Genomic DNA, 21146 nt, shown 5'->3' on the forward strand with positions numbered 1-21146 from the left:
GATCACTTCTGTGAGAGTTCCCAGGGCTTTGCCACAGTGCTATGGGAACTGTTTCCCCACAGCTGCTTCTCATTCTGCTATAGCAATATGTGAAAAAAAGAAATAACTTGGTGCAACCAGTGACGTGATCGGAATGTGGCTTCTGGGGAGGGAGACACTGATATGAGAAGGAACATGTCATTGGTTCTGCCCCCACAGTTTTTGCATTCATGGGAAGAAAGTACTGTGCACATTCCCTGTTTTGCTAACACATGAAATAGCTTCCAAGCTTTTCACCTATCAGGTTGAGAAGGGTGCTAGTGCTATGGTAATTAATGCAGAAATCAGTTACACAATCCAAAGGCCCATGTGTGTGCTAAAACACACAAAGAGCAGTTATTTGTATGGGATGCTCCCATTCATCTCCAGGAAGGGGCCAAGTTTGCAGATGTGAGGAGACATGCTTGTGACTTTTGCTTTCTCCATGGAGAGGGAAACAGCAATCATTCGATGATGGATGAGTTCTGAACATCTGTTGGCCCATAAGAAATCACTGAATCAAATCTCTGGTTGTCTACAGTGGGTACAAAATATGACTCAGACAAATTGTACTTCAAATACAAACTAGCGCCTCCAAGCTAATTACTGCCAGAAAAATACCCTATAAATCTTTATTACAAGACTTCATTCTTGAAAGCAGCACCTTTTGTGGGTGTACAATAATCATCAACCAAACCCCATCATAATCTTTTATGGGCTCCTTTAAAGCAAAAATTGGTGGATACCATTTTTCAAAAGACAGTAACTTGTTATGTCACCTGAACAAAAAAATGGAAAATAATCCATGATCAACCATTCTTGGTCAGAGGAAGAGGACATCCTTTGTTGTTACTCACAGAACTGGTTTGATTTCATGGTGAAACGAAACATTATTCAAGAACACCCATCACAGTGCTTAACAAGATTTAATGTACATTTATTCTTAACATGTGGAACATATAAAGATTTTATACTGAATAAATGATATTCATTAAGCCAGAGGAAAAGGAGGAATTTACATCAAGTTTTTTTTCTTTTTTAAACTACATTATTTTGAAATACAAATGCAGATTCTTCTCACTGAAAAATCTTTGAAGTTGTGTTTCTTCCTTTTTTCCTGTATATGCATTTTTTGTCTGTAGACAGGTAACCATTTTCTTAAATCAATCCATTCGTAACCATTTCCACATCTTGATTTATAAAGCAAGTTGTGAGCAATTGCTCTCCCGAAATAGAGCATGACTTTATACATACAGAAACTTGTACATTACCCTCGTGGTGGTGGTGATTTTTTTTGTTATTATTTTTGGAGATATGGCCCAAACAAAAATAATAATAATAATAATAATAATAATAATAATAAAATTAATTCTACCATCACTTTGTAGTTACCACATCATGAAAAAAGAATTAAACCCTTGTATTTATAAAAAAAGAGATGAGGGTATGTTTAATGTACAACTTCTATATACATCACGGCCCTTAGGCAATAAAAAATATTTAAAAAATGATTAAAAGGAATTGTGAAGAACTGTCATTATGGAAGGTCTAACAATAGATACTGATGAGACAGTTCTGATGAGGAAGCAATTTACGTTGATCATCTTCAGGTTTGTGTTGCAACCTTCCCGAAAGAATTTGTTTTGCTCCTACCCTAATGTAACCATTCTCCTGTGGAGAAACCCAAGATAATTTCCTATGCAGTCTATGGAGCAACCCCCTTCCTTGATCCGCTACACCTACATCACTAACATTCTTCTATTGCACAGAGCGCTTTGGGCAACGGTGAAAAGGGTGGCTGGGTTTTCTTTCCTTCTTGAAAAATAAAACACACAGTAACTTGGTATGTCCCCCCCCCATTTTTGCGCTTCAGAGCGGTGACCTTATTCTCCCCCCCATCAAATTGTGTTTTGCAGTATTTTACCTCCCCAATTTCTCTAGTTCGCTTCCCCCCCAAATGTGATACAAACATGGAAAAAGGCATTGAAAAAGATATCTATGGAAAAAAAAATGTGACCTTTGAATGTACTAGACAGCAACTTTGGTTAAAAAAATAAAATAAAAGATGTACTTATACACATAGACAGCAAATATTAATTCCATAACTGTTCAAATTAATTATTTCTTTTAATTCCCAATTGGTAAATAGTGAATGGGGCAGAGGAGCAAATATTCTTTTTTCCTTCTTCCTACACTGGATAAACAAGTATGGAAAACAGCCAGTTATATGTGACCCTCTAATCTCCACTCACACATGCTTGGCTTCTCACTTATGTCATAACTGTCCAATCTGAAAAAGTACATCACAGATGACAGATGCAACCAGAGAGTTCAGAACAGCAGATATTGAGATATCCAGCAAACGGCCCTCATGTAAAAGGAACTCTGAGCGGTTTTCCTCCACCCGAGCCATGGCCAGCAAAGCCTTGGCTGCCCTGCACATCATGTCTACACTAGGCGGCTCCAGAGGTGGGGGTTGCATGTGCATGAGGTTATGTTGGCTCTGCTGGTACTGGGCCATAGTGACCCCATCCTCAAGGAAGCTTATCAAGTTTCCGATGCTTCCCTTCTGCACGGCTATTGCCCTTGCTGCTAATGTGTCCCCCTGGGCAAGGTTTGATAAGAGTGCCATGGACATTTCTCGGCAGACTGGATTTTTGCGGTCCCCAACGTACCTAACTAAAGTAGCATAGAGTTTCTCCTGACGACTGAATGGGGGAGTGGCCAAGATAAGGTCCACATTATTGTCTTGGATACTGAGTTTACACAGGGTTTCCAGTACAAGTCTTTGAGGCGATAGGACTGAATTGGGCCCCACAGTTGGAAAAGGATCCTGTGCCTCTGCAGATGGGCACACCATCCAGTGCAGTAAGCCATCCAAAATTGGCAAACAGATGCTTTCTGTGTAAGCAGATAAGTCTAGCTGCCCAGAAATGTTGGCTAATGTGACCAAAGTATTGTCCCTCAAGACTTCAAGGCAATCCCACCACCACTCATCTTTGCTGCAGGCCACCCCTTTGTCCGCCTCTTCCTCTTTTTCATATGTTTGTGGTGCACGCTTTCTTTCTGGGTGTTCATGATGCAGAAGGATCAACTTTCCCAAGATCAGCACCAAGCCTGGATGTTTTGACATTTCGGCATCATTGCCAGGCACAAAAGATAAGCTGCGGACAATATTTGACACACAGATGCATCGCTTGGCCAAAGAGTCCTGCCAATGAGTTATGGTGCATAGTGGAGTTTCATCTCGACTCCTTGGCTCATCCTCTAGCAGCTTGATATTCCGATGACTTTTGGCCTGATGGATCCCAAATGGAAATTTACCGCTATCTGTCTGAGAAGCAGAGTCTGAGTCTTCAGACAATGCTCCTGGACGAGCTGACAAGACATCATCAATGGTGGCTGATATGCTTTTGTCTTGCATTTCTTCTGATTCTCCTTTCCCCTCCCCATTCTTCTTTTTACTTAAATAGCTTGATGGAGGAGGCGGTCTCCTGCGAGGAGGGATCTCCATCTTACTCTCAAAATGGGTCTGAATGTGCTCTGTTGTATCACCCCCACCAAGCTGCCAGTGGAGAAGTCCACTGTTAAATTCCTGAACACGCCCAAGTCTGTCAGATCTGTCAACAACAAAAAGATTGTTTTTCTTTACAATTTTTATAGGCAGCTTGTCAAATTTACTGGCTTGTTGTGGCCTCTCAGTTGGCTCAGCAATGGCATCTGGGGGAGCAAGAACAGTGCTTTTTTCTTCTCCTTCAGTTTTCTCATTTTCCTCTTCTTCCTCCTCCTCATCCTCAAATTCATCAAAATAAGCAATACATTCATCATCGTTCTCCTCTTCTTTTCTGGCATCTTGTGTCATGGATTGGCCATCCTCTTTCTGAGCTGAATTATGATCTAGTAGTTTTGGTCCTGGATGTCCCACTTCATATTCCATAAGGATCCCAAAAATATCAATCAGGCATTTTCTAAAATACTCCACCAAGAGTTCAAGAAAGCCAGATAACTGGGGAAACAGAAAATAAACACAAAATGTTAACAGGAACACTAGAGGAATATGACATGGTGTTATAGTAGCACAATTTAAAGATTTTGTCAGTTTCTCTTCTAGAGCTTCTGGGTTCCAAAAGTTCATTTAGACTTTTCATCCAACCTATTCTTAATTCTACACATAAAACATACCTTACCAGTGTATAGGCAGTGTATATCTCCTCAACACAATTTATCCACATAGTAAACCCTGTGAGATATGTGAGATAGTTGTGGGGTATGGATTTGAACCTGTATCTTGTACCAGCATTGTAATTAAATCCACAGAAGTATCTAGCCCATGAATAGCGGAAGCAGCCCTCCTAAATACACATAACATCTTGTTATTCTTGGCACGTCAATGGCCTGACAGGAAAAAAACAACAACCTCTTTTCCTTTACAAAAGCTTCTTCTTGGTCATCGGGACCAGGCAAGTGGTGATTTGCGAGCCGGTTCTTCTGTATCCAAACTCAACATTTTTATTCTCTGCTCCATGTCCAATGTTGTGTGTTACACATGGAATAATGTACAGCACTGCTTATAAGTAAGGAAACAAGTCAAGAGGGGAATGGGCCACAGAAAGAATTTCAGCATCCACCGTGTAAGCCAGGAATTGAGCAATGCTGGCAAACAATGAGGTAGAGTTCATACTGATTCTTATTTTCTGTTCCTTGGATAAAATATGTCGGTCTTCAGTAATGACACTTTGACAATTTTGTTGCTGAGCAATTTCATTTTCATTGCGAATGTAACACTCATTTACTAACCCCCCACAACACAACTAAAAGAACTCAGTTGCTTTGATACAATGTCCACACACAAATAGATCTTTCAGAATGTACACACAATAATTTAGGCTATTTTTAATTTTCAAGCTAAGGAAAAGCTCACAAGACATAAGCAATGGCCATAACTGCTTTCAGATCTACAGTATGTTCTCAAAGGCTTTTATTACTTTCTGATTATTGAATGCTATTTCATGCTGAAATTTACAGCATCCTAGGCAGGGCTATTTTTGGGCAGGAACGCACAGGAACGGAGTTCCGGCTGGCTCCCAAGTTGACCACACCCAGCAGGAACTCATTAGCATAATAGGCCACACCCAACAGCAGAAACTGATTAGGATTGGCTACATTAGGGGTGTGTGGCCTAACATGCAAAGGAGTTCCTGCTACAAAAAAGCCCTGGGTTTTGACAACAAACAAGGTAAACAGAATAACAAGCAAAAGGTGGGTGTGGCTGGATGACCACACTTCTGGAAACATGGCAGTGTGGCCTAATGTGCTAATGAGCAGTGCTGTCAGGGTGTGGCCTAATATGCTAATAGGTTTTGCTGTTGGGTGTGGCCTATTATGCTAATGAGTTCCTGCTGGGCTTTTTCCTCTGTTGCTCCTGTTGTTAATGAAAGTGATATATGCCATACATGCAGAAACAGGTTAAAAAACCTACAATATTTAAAACAATTGTACATTTAATTTCTAAGATTTAGTATCTTTGGTCCTTTTTGACTAGGCCATTTGGCATCAGCATGGTTCATATTTTTATCATTCTTCCTACCTGAGAAAGGTTGAAAGTAGCCACAGTACTGTCATCATACAGAAGGATATTAATAGTGTCTAAAGCCCAAGTACTTTCAGCAAGAAGGCCTGATTTAAGAGACATCATCACTCTCCAAGCCTCAGGAGTTACTGGAAAAAGAGAGAAGAATAATTTAATATGAATGTTTTCCAAATATTTGCAAGGCAGGTTTCAAACGGCAGACATCAGAGTTAAGAACAGATGGTTGTATTCTAGTTAATGTTATGAATTGTCATTGCTCAGCCATTCTACCTAAGTACTAAGTGTATTACAGTGTGTAACATAAGTCTTTAAATGAAAAAAGCCATGCTGCCACTTTTAAAATTGGCTGAAGAAAGCAGTGCATTAGGTGGCAAGCATCATGTGGTGATGCCAACTAAAGAGATGATTCTTTCTCTAGGCATGAAAGGTTGATGTGGACAGTACATATTTGGTTAATAAAGTTATTGGTTGCCTTTTCTCTCAAGCCAATTCAGCAGTGTGCACTAGGGCTGTGTATGTCATACCCACCTACAAATGGTGAAGACTGAAATAATTTTTGTATGGCTGAAGAACTGTTCAGGAGCTAGGAACAGTAGTTTTAATTTTGCAGTGCTCTTCTCAGCACTCTCATATGGCCTGGTCTGCCCATCAGGCTAATATAAAGGCACTATAAACACCCTGTGCTATTTCCACCAAAGACAGCTTAGTCTCTACAAGCTACCTTGAACTTCCCGTAAGAGGAAGAGTGAGAAACAGCCATAAAGACTAGGAAATGGAAACCGGAGTGCCAACAGTGGAACACTCACAAAAGGAAGAATGCTTCTTGCAGCCTGAGCAATGTTAGGAGATATTTATGTTCCTTTATAAGATGCAACCAGATGGCACTCAAAGGAGCAAGTAAGCTCTTGTAAAGGGGAAAAAGGACACAATTCCTGCTTCTTCACAAATAGGAAAACTAATTAGGCAGCACTTGCAGTGCTTACTAGTATGATTTCTCATTAATATATTTTCAGTAACTTTCAAATTACTGTTTTACAATATTGCCCTTTTGCAAAATAAATTTCCTGTATGATGCTTCCCTGACATTACACATAATATATTGTATTTCTTATACCTGGCACTACTCCCTCTCAGCTAGCAAACAAATCAACAAAACAACCACCACAACAAATAACCCTAACCCCTTCTATTGTAGAAAGTGAGCTACCAAACAAAGTATAAAAGGATTTTTGTTGCATACAACAGCCTGTTCCTACGTGCCACTGTGCCTAGGAAGCAGCTTCTATAGAGTGCTTTCACCCTAGTTCCATTGCTAACATAGGGGCAGCCATCTGCATTAAACAGTGCCAGTTACTATAAATCCTGGTGTGGTTTCTATAATGAAGTCTTACAAGTCTCAAGCAGGATCAAACTCTAATCTGATATTATCAAAGTCACAATCATAGAAACTGCTCATTTGAACACGCAGTGTTCTATTTTGAGTAGAAAGATTAATTGTTGGGGCAATATTTGTTCCATGAAATGGACACTCTATTTTAAGAACACTGCCATTTAGTAGAACTAAAAGCTGCATTTATATAAACCTTCCTGTGAAATTATAGTTAAAAGGAAATAACCTTCCTTAAATGAACAATGATATCCTTACCAATGTCTTTTGAGGTAATCTTTCGTCTTGGTTTCAAGACTGGTTGGGATGCTTCTACTGAGCCTGGAGGGAAAGTTATTTCTCGCCTGATTGGTGGTGGCTGAGTTGGAGGACCTGTGACCTGTGAAACTGGAACAGTAGGCATAACTTTTGGCATCTTCATGGAGGGCAGGAAAGGGGATTTACTTGGAGACATACGATTTTCCAAAGAGCGGGGGAAAGATGCAGGACTTGGAGCCCGAGATATGTGGTTTGACATTGATGATGGTGTCTGGTAGGATGACTGAGGTCGAGTGATTGGTTGCATGGAAGTGGAGGATGACATGTAAGAAGGCTGGCGCTGGTTGACGTGAGAAGGCCACTGGCTTTCGTGGTTTATCCTCTGGTCAGGTACCATCATATCTTCAGTGCGGTTCATCCCTGGATAAGGTGGGGCCTGTGCAGGACCGCCAGGACCTTGCCTATTCTGATATGGGTAAGGCATATCATTTCTTGTGGGCCACATGTTCTGCTGGGGTCCTTCAGTGGAGGCTGATGACTGCATAGGGCCACCAATCATTTGAGGAGGTATTCCATGTTGTTGCATTTGTCCTGGACCCTGCATCCTCTCTCTGTTATAAGGATATGGATATTGTCCTTGTATGGGCCTCCTGTCTGGTCCAGAGTAAGCGCTGCTATACTGGTTAAACATATCTTGCTGTTGGTTGCTATACTGCATGTTAAACATATCTCCTTCATGGCGCTTTGCAGGAGGCCCATACATGCCATCCATATGACGTTTGTAGTTCTGAAAAGGAATATCGACATGAATAAAGGATAGAGCCTAAAACATTATTTTTCATATTGCATTGTACTGGTATGACAGAAGCTTTCCAGATAACATACCACACAGATCTGGATGAAATTAAAACCTTGTACTTTCATGAATGTTTTAATGGACAAATTGCTGCTTTTTAATTATTCCAGTAAATGCACATGGCCTGGAAAACACTTCCTCTTCAACTTTAACAAGAGAGAATGATGACTTCAGAGGCAGGTTTAAAAATGCTTATGATTATAATTGAGGCAGCACTTTCCTTTTAGAAGACTGTTTTGATATGCTTACAATTTTATATTTGAAAGAAAAATAACTTGAGGCTTAACAAATAGTCACAAGGTCCAGAGCTTTCTCTCCAGTGACTCCATATCCCTGGAACCCTATGCACAGGTAAGTTTGTATGGTGTATTGTTTATTGATTTAAGCAACTGGGAATGGCTGAGCTTCTTTGGAGGGCAAACTCTGGATAAGCGGTAGGATTGCCAAGTCGTAATTAAGCTGCAGCGGGGGACTCCCGGCTTCCTCCGGGAGCGCGCGCTGCAAGCACATCACCTGGAAGTGACGCGGCCGCGTTGGGGGCGGGGCTGCGGTCATCTGAGGGAAAAACATAGTTTTCCCTCGGATGACCGCAGCTCCGCCCCTGGCGCACCCGGCGTGGCTGCGTCGCTTCCGGGTGACGTGGTGATGCCGGGCACGTCCTGTGCTTTGGGGGTGGGGTAGCCCCCAGGGCCTGATCCGCCGGCGGCAGGGAACGGGCCTCTGGGGTGGGGGTTTCAACGCCCCCCGGGGGGAATTGGCAAGCCTAATAAGCGGGAGTCTGGAAAGTTCTGTGTGGCACCAAGTGATTATTGGTTGCTGTTTTATATTGATTTGCTAAGAATCAATTATATATATTTGCAGTTAGTTACAAGCCACTCTGAATTTGTCAGAAGTGGGGCATGGAATTAGCTGCCTAGGGAGGTGGTAAGCTCCCCTTCACTGGCAGCTTTCAAGAAGAGGCTGGATGAATATTTGTCAGAGATGCTTTAGGCTGGTCCTGCATTGGGCAGGGGGTTGGACTAGATGGTCTGTATGGCCCCTTCCAACTCTATGATTCTATAAAAATAAAAATGTGACTATTGAGAGGCAAGGCTACTTCAATGCCACACCTTTCTCAATCTCCCCTATTTATCTACCTAGAATTCCTTTGCAATACCAGCAGCATCCTTTAGGGTTGCCTTCACTGATCACTAACACAGATGTAGTTGCCCCTCCAAGTCAACTGCACTGCTTGGCAATAGACCCTGTAAACTGTCTATGCAGTACTCACATCAACTCCTCCCCAGTGAACAAGCTACACTGTCCTGTTACTAATTATTGATTTAACTCCTTGCAGCTGTGAAACATTCCATACAAATGTACACACTCATGTATATAGCAATGTCCTTGTCGTCAACCTATACAATCCACTTTAAGCTTTTTTGCTTTGGTCAATGCCCCAAAACATGGATCTACTGAGTGAATTATGCCAAATGTGGCATTATAGCTATGGATTTTTACCTGCTGTTGTTGATACAGTCCAGCTTGGTGTCCTCCATAAGGTGCTTGTCCTGAAGGAGGTGCTTGTGCTGGATACTGCTGTACATACGGTTCATGCCTGCAATGAAGAATGCACACTACTAATGAACACTGGTGTCCCACCAAGTTGGGAGAAATGTATAGCTGTATCTAAGAACGTCTGAAGTTTTTTTTTAATTGACAATTTTCATTTTTAACCAACAGAAAAGTACAAACACAACCATAAACAGAATACATTAATTATATATTATAACCTGTTTTTAACAAATAAGGCCTAGGCCCGGCCCGTCTGACCATATTTCAACCCCAAACATTGTAAGAATTACAACATAAATTTATTTAGAAATACAAAAACTTTTCATAATAGGAGTATTTTGGAACTGTACCACAACCTGTTAAGTATTCTATAGAACTTCTGAAGCTCTTAATGAAATGTACCTTTTCTTTTTATCACAGTCAATTTCCACAGCAAATACTTAAATTTAATTAGAAGTGATCTGAACTTGGGTGGGTGACTTATGCTCTGAGTACTTATGTTACTGCAGTTCCATTTTAGTCCAGTGGCACTACATCAGAGTAAATCAGTCCCTGCCATTTTTAGAATAAATTTTAACCCTCTCTATTGGCTGGTAACAACTATGTGGTAATATCTTTAATATAGTATACGACAAGTCAAGGTTTCAGGACCGAACATCTCATGCAAGTAGAAAGTAATGTATGTCCTTGTTGCATAAACTATTCTTACGCTTTCCATTTTCTTCCCACACCTTGTGAAAGGTGGAAGGACCATGCAACCGGGTGATCTGAATACATATTAGTTACACACATCCACTTTGCTGGGGTGGTGCCATGTCCTTAAATGGTTGGCTGCTTCTCTGTTGGATTCACAACATATTAGTAAAATATATGGATATTGATTACCTTTGTATACACAAACACACACTCATTGGTGCATGAGAACTGCACTTATTATTAGCGGGAAGAATAAAACATAGGGATAATAAACAGTAAGAACAATGATTTCATCCTCAAATATTTGCTGTGACTAAAGTTGTTGCTTGAAACTTACCTGTGTACCTCAGTAATATAGCAGAGCACTAGACTTAACCTTGATTGCAGACCCCCACTGAACAAAACTTGACATTCTGCTATTATAGCATAATGTGTCTAAATCATCAATTTCCAGATTACAAACATAATCCTAAAACCCATTTATCCAGTGAGCAAGCATACAGGAGTGGCATCAACACTAGTAACAGTGTCAAGATCTGATCCAGGCTGCAATGCTGGTGCAATTAGCTGATCAGCAACATTATGGCGGATATAGCAGCAGCACGACTGCTACCATCAGGTAACTCACGGGGAGCTATATGCCGCACAAAATAGGGTAGAATGGGGCAAGAAAAGATGGATGGATCAGGTAACATCCCTAAGGTATTTCAGTCACAATGGAACCACTGGCACAATGAGTGTGTGTAAAGTGCTGTGTCAAGTCCCTGCTGATTTATGGTGATCCCAGCAAGGGGCTTTCAAAGCAAGTGAGAAGCAGAGGTGTCTGCAGAGTCTTCCTTGGTGGTCTCCTTTCCAAGTACCAGCCCTGCTTAACTTCCGAGATCTGATGAGATTAGGCTGTATCATGCTGCCTTCCCTCCCTGGCACAATATACATAGGTACAAATCTAAGAGTCCATCACAATTACCAACCAGAATAATATTAATACCCAACAAATGAAGTGAACCTGCATTACTCAATTCACTATGAATGCTTCATTAGTAGAACAGTAAAATGTCACTCTGAGTGTTCCCACTGTAACATATTTATGTTTTGGGGTAAACTGGGAGATAGGAACATATTCATCCTGTAGCAATAAAAGGTCTCCATGCATAAGACCCCATGTTCACTCTCGGAATTTCTAGTAAATTTATCTTAGGCTATAAAATAAAGTTGCCTGAGACCCACTGTTAGGGTTGAAAGTTCTGGGACAGAAGGCCCATTGGGCACACACGTATATGGTAGTTCCAAATATTTCTACAGGGCCTCTTATATGACATATGCCTAGAAAGACATAGACCTAGAATTTCATATAATACTGAATACCTCAATAAGGTGGTTTCATGAAAGGAGGAAAATAAAAAATGAACAAATTGAAGGGAATGAGTTCTGAGAAACAAGATAAACAACCCCACAGGCTTACTCTGACCCCAGAGATCTGACTCGATTTATGTTGACTTGTGTAGGTGGGAAAAGCCTGTGCATAAATATGATGACATTGTGGCCCGGGAGCAACATGTGATATGTTATTTGCTATGAGGCCTTGGAGAAAAAGTTAAACCTGTATATCAAGGAATCCTTTTAAATTGCTAGATTCATTTGTCTATAAAGGTCCCTAAAGAAAGGGGAGCCCAAAGCTTAGAAGTAGAATTACTGTATCTTGATTCAAAGTAAGATATCGAGGGCAATACTCTGTACAGATAAAAAAGGCCTTCTGAAATCCCGTGTCCTCTACAAACTCAAAATGTCCTCTACAAACTCAAAATTAGATGACCAAAGGTTGTGGAAACATCCCAGCAAGCACTACTGCTATCTAGCCTCCACTGATCTCAAAGGAGTTTACATCAAGAATCTGCACACTTTTTGGTGAAGTGGACAGCATCAGCTGTACTTAGTACACTGCAACCTTCCTCAGTGGTCTGAAAAAGGTAATGCCATCTGGTTCATACAGGTATTTCAAACAGATTAAATTATTGTTCACTTTTGCTGCCCAGGGTCATGGTTAGGTGAGTACATGCTTGGGTCACTGTTTGAAGGCACCAGGTTGCTTTGACCAGGTGCTCCCATACTGCCTTCAGGACCCAGACCACGATCCGACCTAAAAATGACAATGGAAACCTCACTTATGCCCCAGATCCAGTGAGAAAAAAGACTTGTGGCACAGCCATCTTTGGCTCAAGATCTTTAGTCTGGACTCAAAATATCACTGAGACCCTTGCAGAAGCTATTTTATTCTGCTTCTGTAGGGAGAATTCAGCCTACTGAACTGCAAGAAACCTGAAAACAAGTAAACTACTAATCAGTAAAATGAGTAAACTCAGGGCTATTTTTGGGCAGGAACGCACAGGAACGGAGTTCCGGCTGGCTTCAGAGTTGGTCACGCCCACTATAGCCAAAACCTCTGTGTGCCTGGCTACAGAGGGAAGGTTTGGAGAGCGACCCTCCCCCCTAGCGACTCCGAGGCGGGCGGGCCCTGGAAGGATCAGGGAGGCATTTAAATGCCTCCTTGTGCCTTCCCCAGTCGGGCTCCTCACAACCATCAGGCGCCCGGGCCACCCAAGGGAAGGCAGTTTAAACTGCCTTCCCGTCCCTTCAAGGGGGGGCTTGCTCTGAGCTCCCCGCAGCCACAGGGCACCCGGGCAAGCCAAGGGAAGGCATGGGTGTGTGGTCTAATATGCTAATGAGTTCCTGCTGGGCTTTTCTACAAAAAAAGCCCTGAGTAAACTACTCATACTCCCATGAACTGCTTCTCTAAAGTAGAATTTTTTAAAATGCAGAACACCTGCAGGTGGTAATAAGAGCTTTTTACTTCCCTTTTCCAAATATTTATCCTCTCAAGATCATTTCCCCTCAAGCTGCCTTTCTTCCTGAGAGGGAAAAGATGCAGGGCTGGAATTTTTCTCCTTAATGGAGAAAAGCGGTGGGTGGGTAGGATTTAGGGCACACAATTAGATGACAAAGAAAGGATTGAGCAGCCCTTCTGCAGGCAGAAGCTAACTTGAAATCTGCAAAGAAAAACATGTCAGTGTGGCTCACTGGGGCCCATTAACACAACAACTCTAAGTTGCCTAAAAACTCATTTCATTTCAGTAGCTTCTGCCAAAGAACGCTGGAATATTATGAAAATCTTTTATTCTTTATCATAGAGTTTCAAGAACTAGTGCTTCCCTATTAGGATCAACAATAGACAAAATAGCTTGCATTGGGCAGGGGGTTGGACTATGTGGTCTGTATGGCCCCTTCCAGCTCTATGATTCTATGATGAAAATTTGTTGTCCAGCCATGTAAGTGGTCACGTGGTATAAAACCTCGTCCCTCATTCTAGCTAGCGATACTTATTTTAGTGTTCACTGTTGTTCTGTATTGTTCCTTTCTGCTACAGTTCTTTCAAAGTCCCCATCCTAATAATTATGACAGGAGATTCTCCGGCTACTTAACTGTAGTGTCAATGGGGGCATGTTCTTGGTCACACTGGACCAATGCTTCCAAAGCACAAAGGTAACATCCAGGCAAGAGGCTCAAACTATCAGCACTGAGCAAAACAGGCTGAAGGAGGTATGGTTTCTGTTTATTTGAAGGCAGAAAAAGAATAATGCCCACAATGTTATTCTTACTAGTACTGTGTCAAATTTTTGGTGAGGATTGATTTTCATTTTGAAAGTTACTACTTATTATGCACCAAAAATATCTGCAGAACCCTGCACCTGTCACTTAATCATACATTTTAATGTTCGTAGTTATTGCTCCCTATCTCCTGCTGATCGAATAGCCTATTTTTTAATTCAAAGAACTTCTTCTCTATGTAATGCCAACCAATCAAGGATCACATAGGTAATACGATGTCACAGTGCCACATAGCTGGCTGAGTGATGATGTCACACAGGGGAAACAAAGCCCTTCAACCATTCTAAGTCTGAGAGCTCTGTATATATGTGAAGAGGAAGCACATCACTTTTGCCCAGGCAATCAGGCCAACATTCCCAAGTTTTGTTTTACTGGCCATTCCATCATCTGTGCCTCAAGCACTGCATCTCAAGACCTGCACAAATCTAGCTGTAGGTGCATGTAGTTATACATTATTATTTGGGGCAGAATGTGTATTCTGATATGCACATAAGGGGAAGTATTATCAAAAGCAAGGTGGTGAAGATGCATGGCATTCACGTCCGGATGAGTGATTCCCCCCCCCACTGCAGTGTGCCATCAGACATGCATCTGAATGAGCCCTTCAATCTATATTCTGCTCAAGTAATCAACTATACATGGCTAGATTGTGGCAAGGAAGTATTCACCTGGTTCTCCAAGACACGACCTCTCTTCCACCACCATCAGCCCTTTGTAAATAAGTTTTGCTCTCTTTTCCAAAGAGTTGTGAAAAGGGTGGAGGCGCATTTTGCCGGAGATTGCATTGCAACTCAGTGATAATTTTCACAAACCATAGCAGAAGTAGCAAACTGCTACAGCCTGAAAAGGCTGTGATCAAATGGTACAGCTTATCAGCCTCCTCTCTTTAACTTCCTTCTTTAACCACCCTCCATTCACTAATTCCTGTAAAAAACAGAAATCTTATGCTCAGTTAGTCTTCAGTTAGCTCTAGGACGTGCAGGGTGGTGAGTTCTGTGCTAGAGGCAACTGGAAGAAGGCTAAAAGGGAAGGATCATTAATAATCTGCCTTTTGAAGATATAGGGACTCTCACCTCCGGTCATAACCACTTCCATAGGGGAACTGCTGGCGCTGGCCAATGCCCATGTTGGACATTGCTCCAGAGGGAGTCTGGTTATACATGTCCTGCATTCCACTGTTGGGCATTTGTCCAGGGGTCATAAAGGGTTCACTGTTTCCAGGCACTACAAAAAAGAATAAAGAAGCACAAATTAAATGTGTTATATTAAACTGCATGTTCAAACAATATTACACAAACAATATTACACGACATCATTAACTGAAGTTCACAGACTTGACCCTACCAAGGACAATAGTCAGCTATCTGACAAATGCATAAATCATCACTGGCACTAAGAAGTAACAGCTAGATGTCAGGATCGTTACTAAATAGAATGGATCACCAAAAAAGCAGGCTTCAAAGCCTCAAGTAACTGATTCAAATCTATCTGATAGACGAACAACTTGTATCTTAGCATACTTGGGCCCAGAACTAGAATCCCATGTGTTTTTACAATCTTAGATTTGAAAACAGAAGAAAAGACTGGAACAAGTTTGTCAATCTTCTGTACAAGCCCCAGTTTGGAATCCACAATCTGCCAGTGGAATGTGCTGATGGCTGCCAATCTTCTCAGCTTTCCACTCCTCCATCAGCGACTTCGATTCCAGAAATGTTTATTCCTGGGGTCATGGGACCTGCATGGAATAGTAGCCATATGGATTGGTAGACTACAGTGGAGAAGCAAGCAAAATTGTTCCCTCCTCCTTCTTGTGTAACTGGATCTTGGAAGACAGAAGAAGGGAATGGTTTTGCCCCCTTCCCCCCCCCGAAACTTCACAACCCACACGCTATTACTGCACGTGGGTCCCATGACCCCAGGAACAAACCTTCCCAGGAAGCAGGCTGGAAATGGCTGTTGGTGAGAGGGGAAAGGTGCCAAGAGAAGCAGGATTCTTATGAAGACCTAGCATGGTACTTGTACTGGATCCAACCCCTTGTATCCTAACGGTAAAGATCTGATCCTTATTGAGCTACATATCATCCCCCCCATGTTCTCCAGACATCGACACCGACACACACACACACTCCAAATTAGAGAAAAAGGAAACAGTAGCCACAAAACAGGAATGCTCTAGATACAATCCCCATCAGGTGCTTCTATTGATGAAAGTTGTTGAGTCACCTATATCAGCTTTGCATTGTGAAAACATTCCAAAGTTGACAAACTAAGGCTGAATATTCCAAAGTAAGAAAGGCTTTCAGCATCCATTTAGAACTAGATATAAGTGAATTCTCCAGAAGAATGACGTCCAGTTCTATATGCGTGATGTAGCCATTAGAGTCCTAGACTAGGATCTGAGTGACCCAGGTCTGAATCCCCACTCTGCTATGGGAGTTTGCTGGGTGATCTTGGGCCAGTCACTATCTAATCTTAACCTACCTCACAGGGTTGCTGTAAGGGTAAAATGGAGGAAGGGAGAACAACTTCAGCTGCTTTGGGTCACCATTGGGAAGAAAAATGGGGTATAAATAGATAAAATAAATAAATATACAATACTAAAAGTAGACTAGAAGCTTCATAAGAATGAAGCTACCTGTACCTATAAGTGAAAAAACACAATATTTTATTTGTGCAAAAATATAAGTTCCACTAGAAGTCTTGGGACATATATTCTTACATTATCAAGGCCCTGTATACAAAGTTGATAGACCTGCCCAGACTGCAAAAAATTCAATTTTGGGGGTCCACTTAAGCACCCCCACAATCAAAACCCTGCTTACACTGCAACAGAGGTTCATTTTCTACAATGCTACATGACGTAAGAAAGATTTTAAGCAAATGGTAAGTGGAACTAATAAATAACTTCCTTTGGTTAAAATATTTACTTCCATGCAATGTTCCCTCTAGGCTGAGTTAGTGTGAGCTAGCTCACAGTTTTTTAGCTTCTGGCTCACACATTTTTGTCTTCTCTCAGTAAGGATGGTTCCAGAGCAAACTAATTTATGCAGTAGCCAAATTGCTCACTCACAAATTGCTCACTTTAATGCCAGTAGCTCACAAAGCAGAATTTTTGGTCACAGGACTCCACAGCTTAGAGGGAACATTGCCATGACCTTCGATCAAGAATATATGACCTTATAAGCTTTCCTAATATGCTTCTGGGATTCATGCGATTCCACTAAGATTTAAAATTATATCAGTCTATGTCTTAATTCTTTAGCAGCAGAACTGCTTATGTGCTACTGAATTAGGCAAAACTGCAAATAGGAAATGGCTTATGAACAGGGGATCCATTTAGACAGGCTAGGAGGGACCATCAATTCCCCATGTTTGATATCACACTTGATTATTTCTAAGGAGTATCTGTTTCTTTGACAAGTTCCCAGGTTGTACACACTGACCGACTGTCAAGCTTTGTTTGCAGCCCTGGAGTCAACCCGCCCTTGGCCGTGGCGTCGGCACTGGGAGTTGGAGAGGGTTTGTAAAGGAGGAGGTTGCGGAGGGGCCTCAGATAGGCAAGGGATGGGGTTATGGACACCCTGTAGCTCCCTCTGCACCGAATACTTGTGGTCCCATCTCTCTCTCCGTCTCGTTCCTTCGCACTTTCTTCCTCCCCAGCCCATCCGTTTCTCTCTCCTTTTATACCCCGCCCTGCTCCCAGTGCCGCCTGTAATCCCCACCTCCTCTATTCCCGGTCTGGCCCCGTCCCCCTTGATAAGCCCGGACGCCTTCTGGTCATTCCGGGCGTGGTTGTGGGTGTGCCACCAGCAGTCCTGTTGGCCCAGGGGCCACGCCGCTGGTGCTACGGCTCAGTTTCCCCATTGTGCCCGCCCTCAGTGGCATTCGCTTCACCGCTTCCTGGGATAGAGCTCCGAGGTGCCCGACCGAGGGGATGTGCTCTGCCGGCGTGGCCGCATCTCCCTGGGTTGGCGATGGTCGTTTCTCCCGTGGCGAGGCGCCATGCTACAGCCCTGTTGGTTGCCATGGTGTCGTCACTGCCTCGCTCCTCTGCTGGTTCCTGGGTGAGTGGCATGGTCAAGGGCGTCCCTGGGGGTTGGGGTCTTCGTCACAAGGCCGCTGGACTGGGACACCGACTAACACTGGATATAGTTAAATGGGACCATGCAGTAGGTAAGCCAAATCCCTTTGCTTTATTTTTTAAATTACTTTTTGACCTATGGTGATGCATTGTCACTGTCACCCTGGAGGATTAAAATTCCTAGAACAAATGCTCTTAAGATACCCTGCTGTTTCTTGAATATATCCAGAGCAAGCTTTAAATGTTGCTGACAATCCTTCTTCCTCACTACAGAAAACTCTGATTTTGCCCATACTACAATCTGAAAGAGGACCCCTATTTGTAAAAGCAGAGAACACACAGAGAACAATGTCAAAATTTTCATTTTAACATTTTAAAATGTAACAGTCTAAAATCCCCTGAGCAGGCCAAAACATTTTCATATTCCAGTTTGGTGTAGTGGTTAAGTGTGCGGACTCTAATCTGGGAGAACCGGGTTTGATTCCCCACTCCTCCACTTGCACTTGCTGATGTGACCTTGGGTCAGTCACAAGCTCTGGCACAGCTGTTGAACAGTAGCACATGTGTAACAACAAAGATATATATAATAGCTTTTACAATAAAGAAGATTAATTAGGCAATATATCAGATAACAATGTTAAAAACCAGAATAAACTGAATAGCAGGCCTGGTAGGGTTTTCAAGGCCAGAGACGTTCAGAGGTGGTTTCCCATTGCCTTCCTCTGCACATTGACCCTGGAATTCTGTGGTGGTCTCCCGTCCAAAAACTAACCGGGTTGGTCCTGCTTAAGCTTCCTAGATCTGACAAGATCAGGGCGACTAGCCTAGGCCATTTAGGTCAGCGTGTTCACAAGTTATACTGGATGCGAATACAATCCATGTGTGGGTACACCTGATTGTTCTTTAGATGTGTGTTGAGTAATTCTCATGTTGTATTCAATGCATGTACAGATGAACATGTGACTGAAACCCTATAGTTATCCAGGCACTGGTCCTCGGTTTCATTTGTAAAGTGAATGTGTATTGGCTCTTTCTTACACACTGGTAAATGCATGTACACGCAGGCTGTACAAATGTGCAGAGTAACATGTGAACAGGGCTACTGACACACTGGAATAAGGTAACTAGCAAAGAATAATCAGCAGATACCTTTTCTCATCCCCCCAAAAGGGTCCTTGTTCGGTTCATAGGGCATTCTTCCCATCATATCTGGCATATTCATTGCTTGCTGATAGGGTGCATTTGGGGTCATGGAGTTTCGCTTTGGGAATGCTGAATCACTTACATCCGAAAAAGGATCATGTACACTAATGGAACTATTCCTAAAGAAAGGGAAGAAAAAGAAGGCATTAATGTAATTAGAACACAATTGTGTGCATTGTGATATTAGATCAGTAGTGGTTCCTGTAGTTCTGTAAGGTAATTGCTCTGAAAATCAACAGTTTTACAATATAAGCAAGGATATCATTTACATAAGAGAGAGCATCTGATGAATGAAAGGATATGCAATTTTTTAAAAATGGGATACAACAGCAAAACCCCTTAGCTTTCAAAGCAGGAACTTCCTACAAGAGCTGAGCCTAACTAGTTTCAAGGCAAAGTCTGATGATACCTACTGTCAGCTTTGCTTCAGAAGTGAGTAAAGATCTCAAGGCAAGACTGAAGATTTGTTGTGAGGGGAAGATATTACAAATGGTTTCACTGCACTCGGGACTACACAGTTTCAACTTCCATGCGAACATTGTCTATCAAGTCTGGACACTGGGAATAAGATCATCACTTGGTGGCAGAAGAAAAAGGGAGCCACCGCCATTCAGCAGTGACGCCATCCAAGAGGTACCCGTGACACTCCATACAAACAGATACAAATACCGTTATCCAAGAAAAGTATGAATCATGGGAAAAGGCAATATGCACAAACAGCATTTTTGGCACTAAATCTATTAATACCCAGAAAGGCTCTAAGAGAGATGGCCTGTGGTACCTGCTGCCTTGTATAGGTGTCATCTGTCCATGAGGTGTAGATGCTGGTGTTGGAGGCTTGAGATCGCCTGGCACTTCTGTCATGGAATTGCTACCAGTAGACTGAGGGGTCTGTGGACCTTGAAGGGAACCCGAGTTAGCTGGCAGATACAAAAATGGAAATGAAAAGGTTACATATATGCTATCACTGGTTGAGGAAGGGAGGTAATTATTCAGTAGAGGGATGAAAGTGGCTATCTCTTAATATATCACATAGAAATAGTTTTAAGTCCCTGGATTCCCCTTGTACTTAAGATAATGTGTATATTATTAAATGATTTCTTTTCTTATTTCTAAGAAATCAGTGCACTGATTAAACCAGGATGGTCAAGTGCAGTGAGGGGGCCGGTGTTCGAAACAGTAGTCAGTTCACAGCTTCACTCTCAAACGTTTTACAAAATCTGATGTGTATTCCCTATGTCTAAAACCAGGGGTCATGTCGTAGAAAAAGAGGTGCAGGAGCTCAGTAGCATAACTCATTAGCATAACATTTGCATATGCCACACCCCCTGACATCACAGGAAGTGTGTCAGAAGGCAACACCCACTGCTCAGGCTCCACCCCCAAAATCTCCAGGTATTTCCCAACTCAAAGCTCACGAGCCTACCTGGGGAAAAACTGCTTCAAAAGCACAAAGCATAAATGTTTGAGAAATCCCTCCCCAAATCTCCCCAATCAAGATATAAGTTCTTAGGTATTTGAGCAGAGCAACCTCCCCTTTCAGATTCACCCCACACGTCAGGGCAATGACTATGCTCCCTCATCAGCATGTGAGGAGGGGGGTCTTTTAATTTGCAAACTGAATATTTTCCTATATATTTAAGAATTCTCAGGAAACAATTTAACCTGTTATTTCCGAATATCTAAGCACCTAGTTCATGAATAGTCAGCCTGCCGCTATCCACTCTCTCAAGGAGGAAATGGTTCTTCCCTTTTCCTCCATCCTAGTGTGCTATCAAGCAAAACAGACACAGGTGGATCAGATTTCCTGATTATAAGCATGTTTGCTCAGCGTTAAGCT

At 42.2% G+C, this 21146-nt stretch overlaps 1 protein-coding gene across 2 annotated transcripts in view; it reads right to left on the reverse strand.

Moving 5' to 3' along the window:
- Positions 1–2179: 2179 nt before the first annotated feature.
- ARID1B (AT-rich interaction domain 1B) overlaps positions 2180–21146 on the reverse strand; it is a 143654-nt gene continuing 124687 nt past the window's right edge. For both annotated transcript variants that reach the window (XM_015427298.1, XM_015427297.1), the window contains 7 exons: positions 20088–20226; positions 19253–19425; positions 15096–15246; positions 9610–9706; positions 7254–8040; positions 5606–5736; positions 2180–4024 (listed from right to left, as the gene is read on the reverse strand). In XM_015427298.1, the coding sequence (XP_015282784.1) occupies positions 2294–4024; positions 5606–5736; positions 7254–8040; positions 9610–9706; positions 15096–15246; positions 19253–19425; positions 20088–20226 (3209 nt within the window). In that variant the 3' untranslated portion in view covers positions 2180–2293. The remainder of the gene's footprint in view (positions 4025–5605; positions 5737–7253; positions 8041–9609; positions 9707–15095; positions 15247–19252; positions 19426–20087; positions 20227–21146) is intronic.

This window comes from Gekko japonicus, unplaced genomic scaffold, assembly GCF_001447785.1.
Source record: "Gekko japonicus isolate JY-2015 unplaced genomic scaffold, Gekko_japonicus_V1.1 scaffold1576, whole genome shotgun sequence".
NCBI classification, from domain to species: domain Eukaryota; kingdom Metazoa; phylum Chordata; class Lepidosauria; order Squamata; family Gekkonidae; genus Gekko; species Gekko japonicus.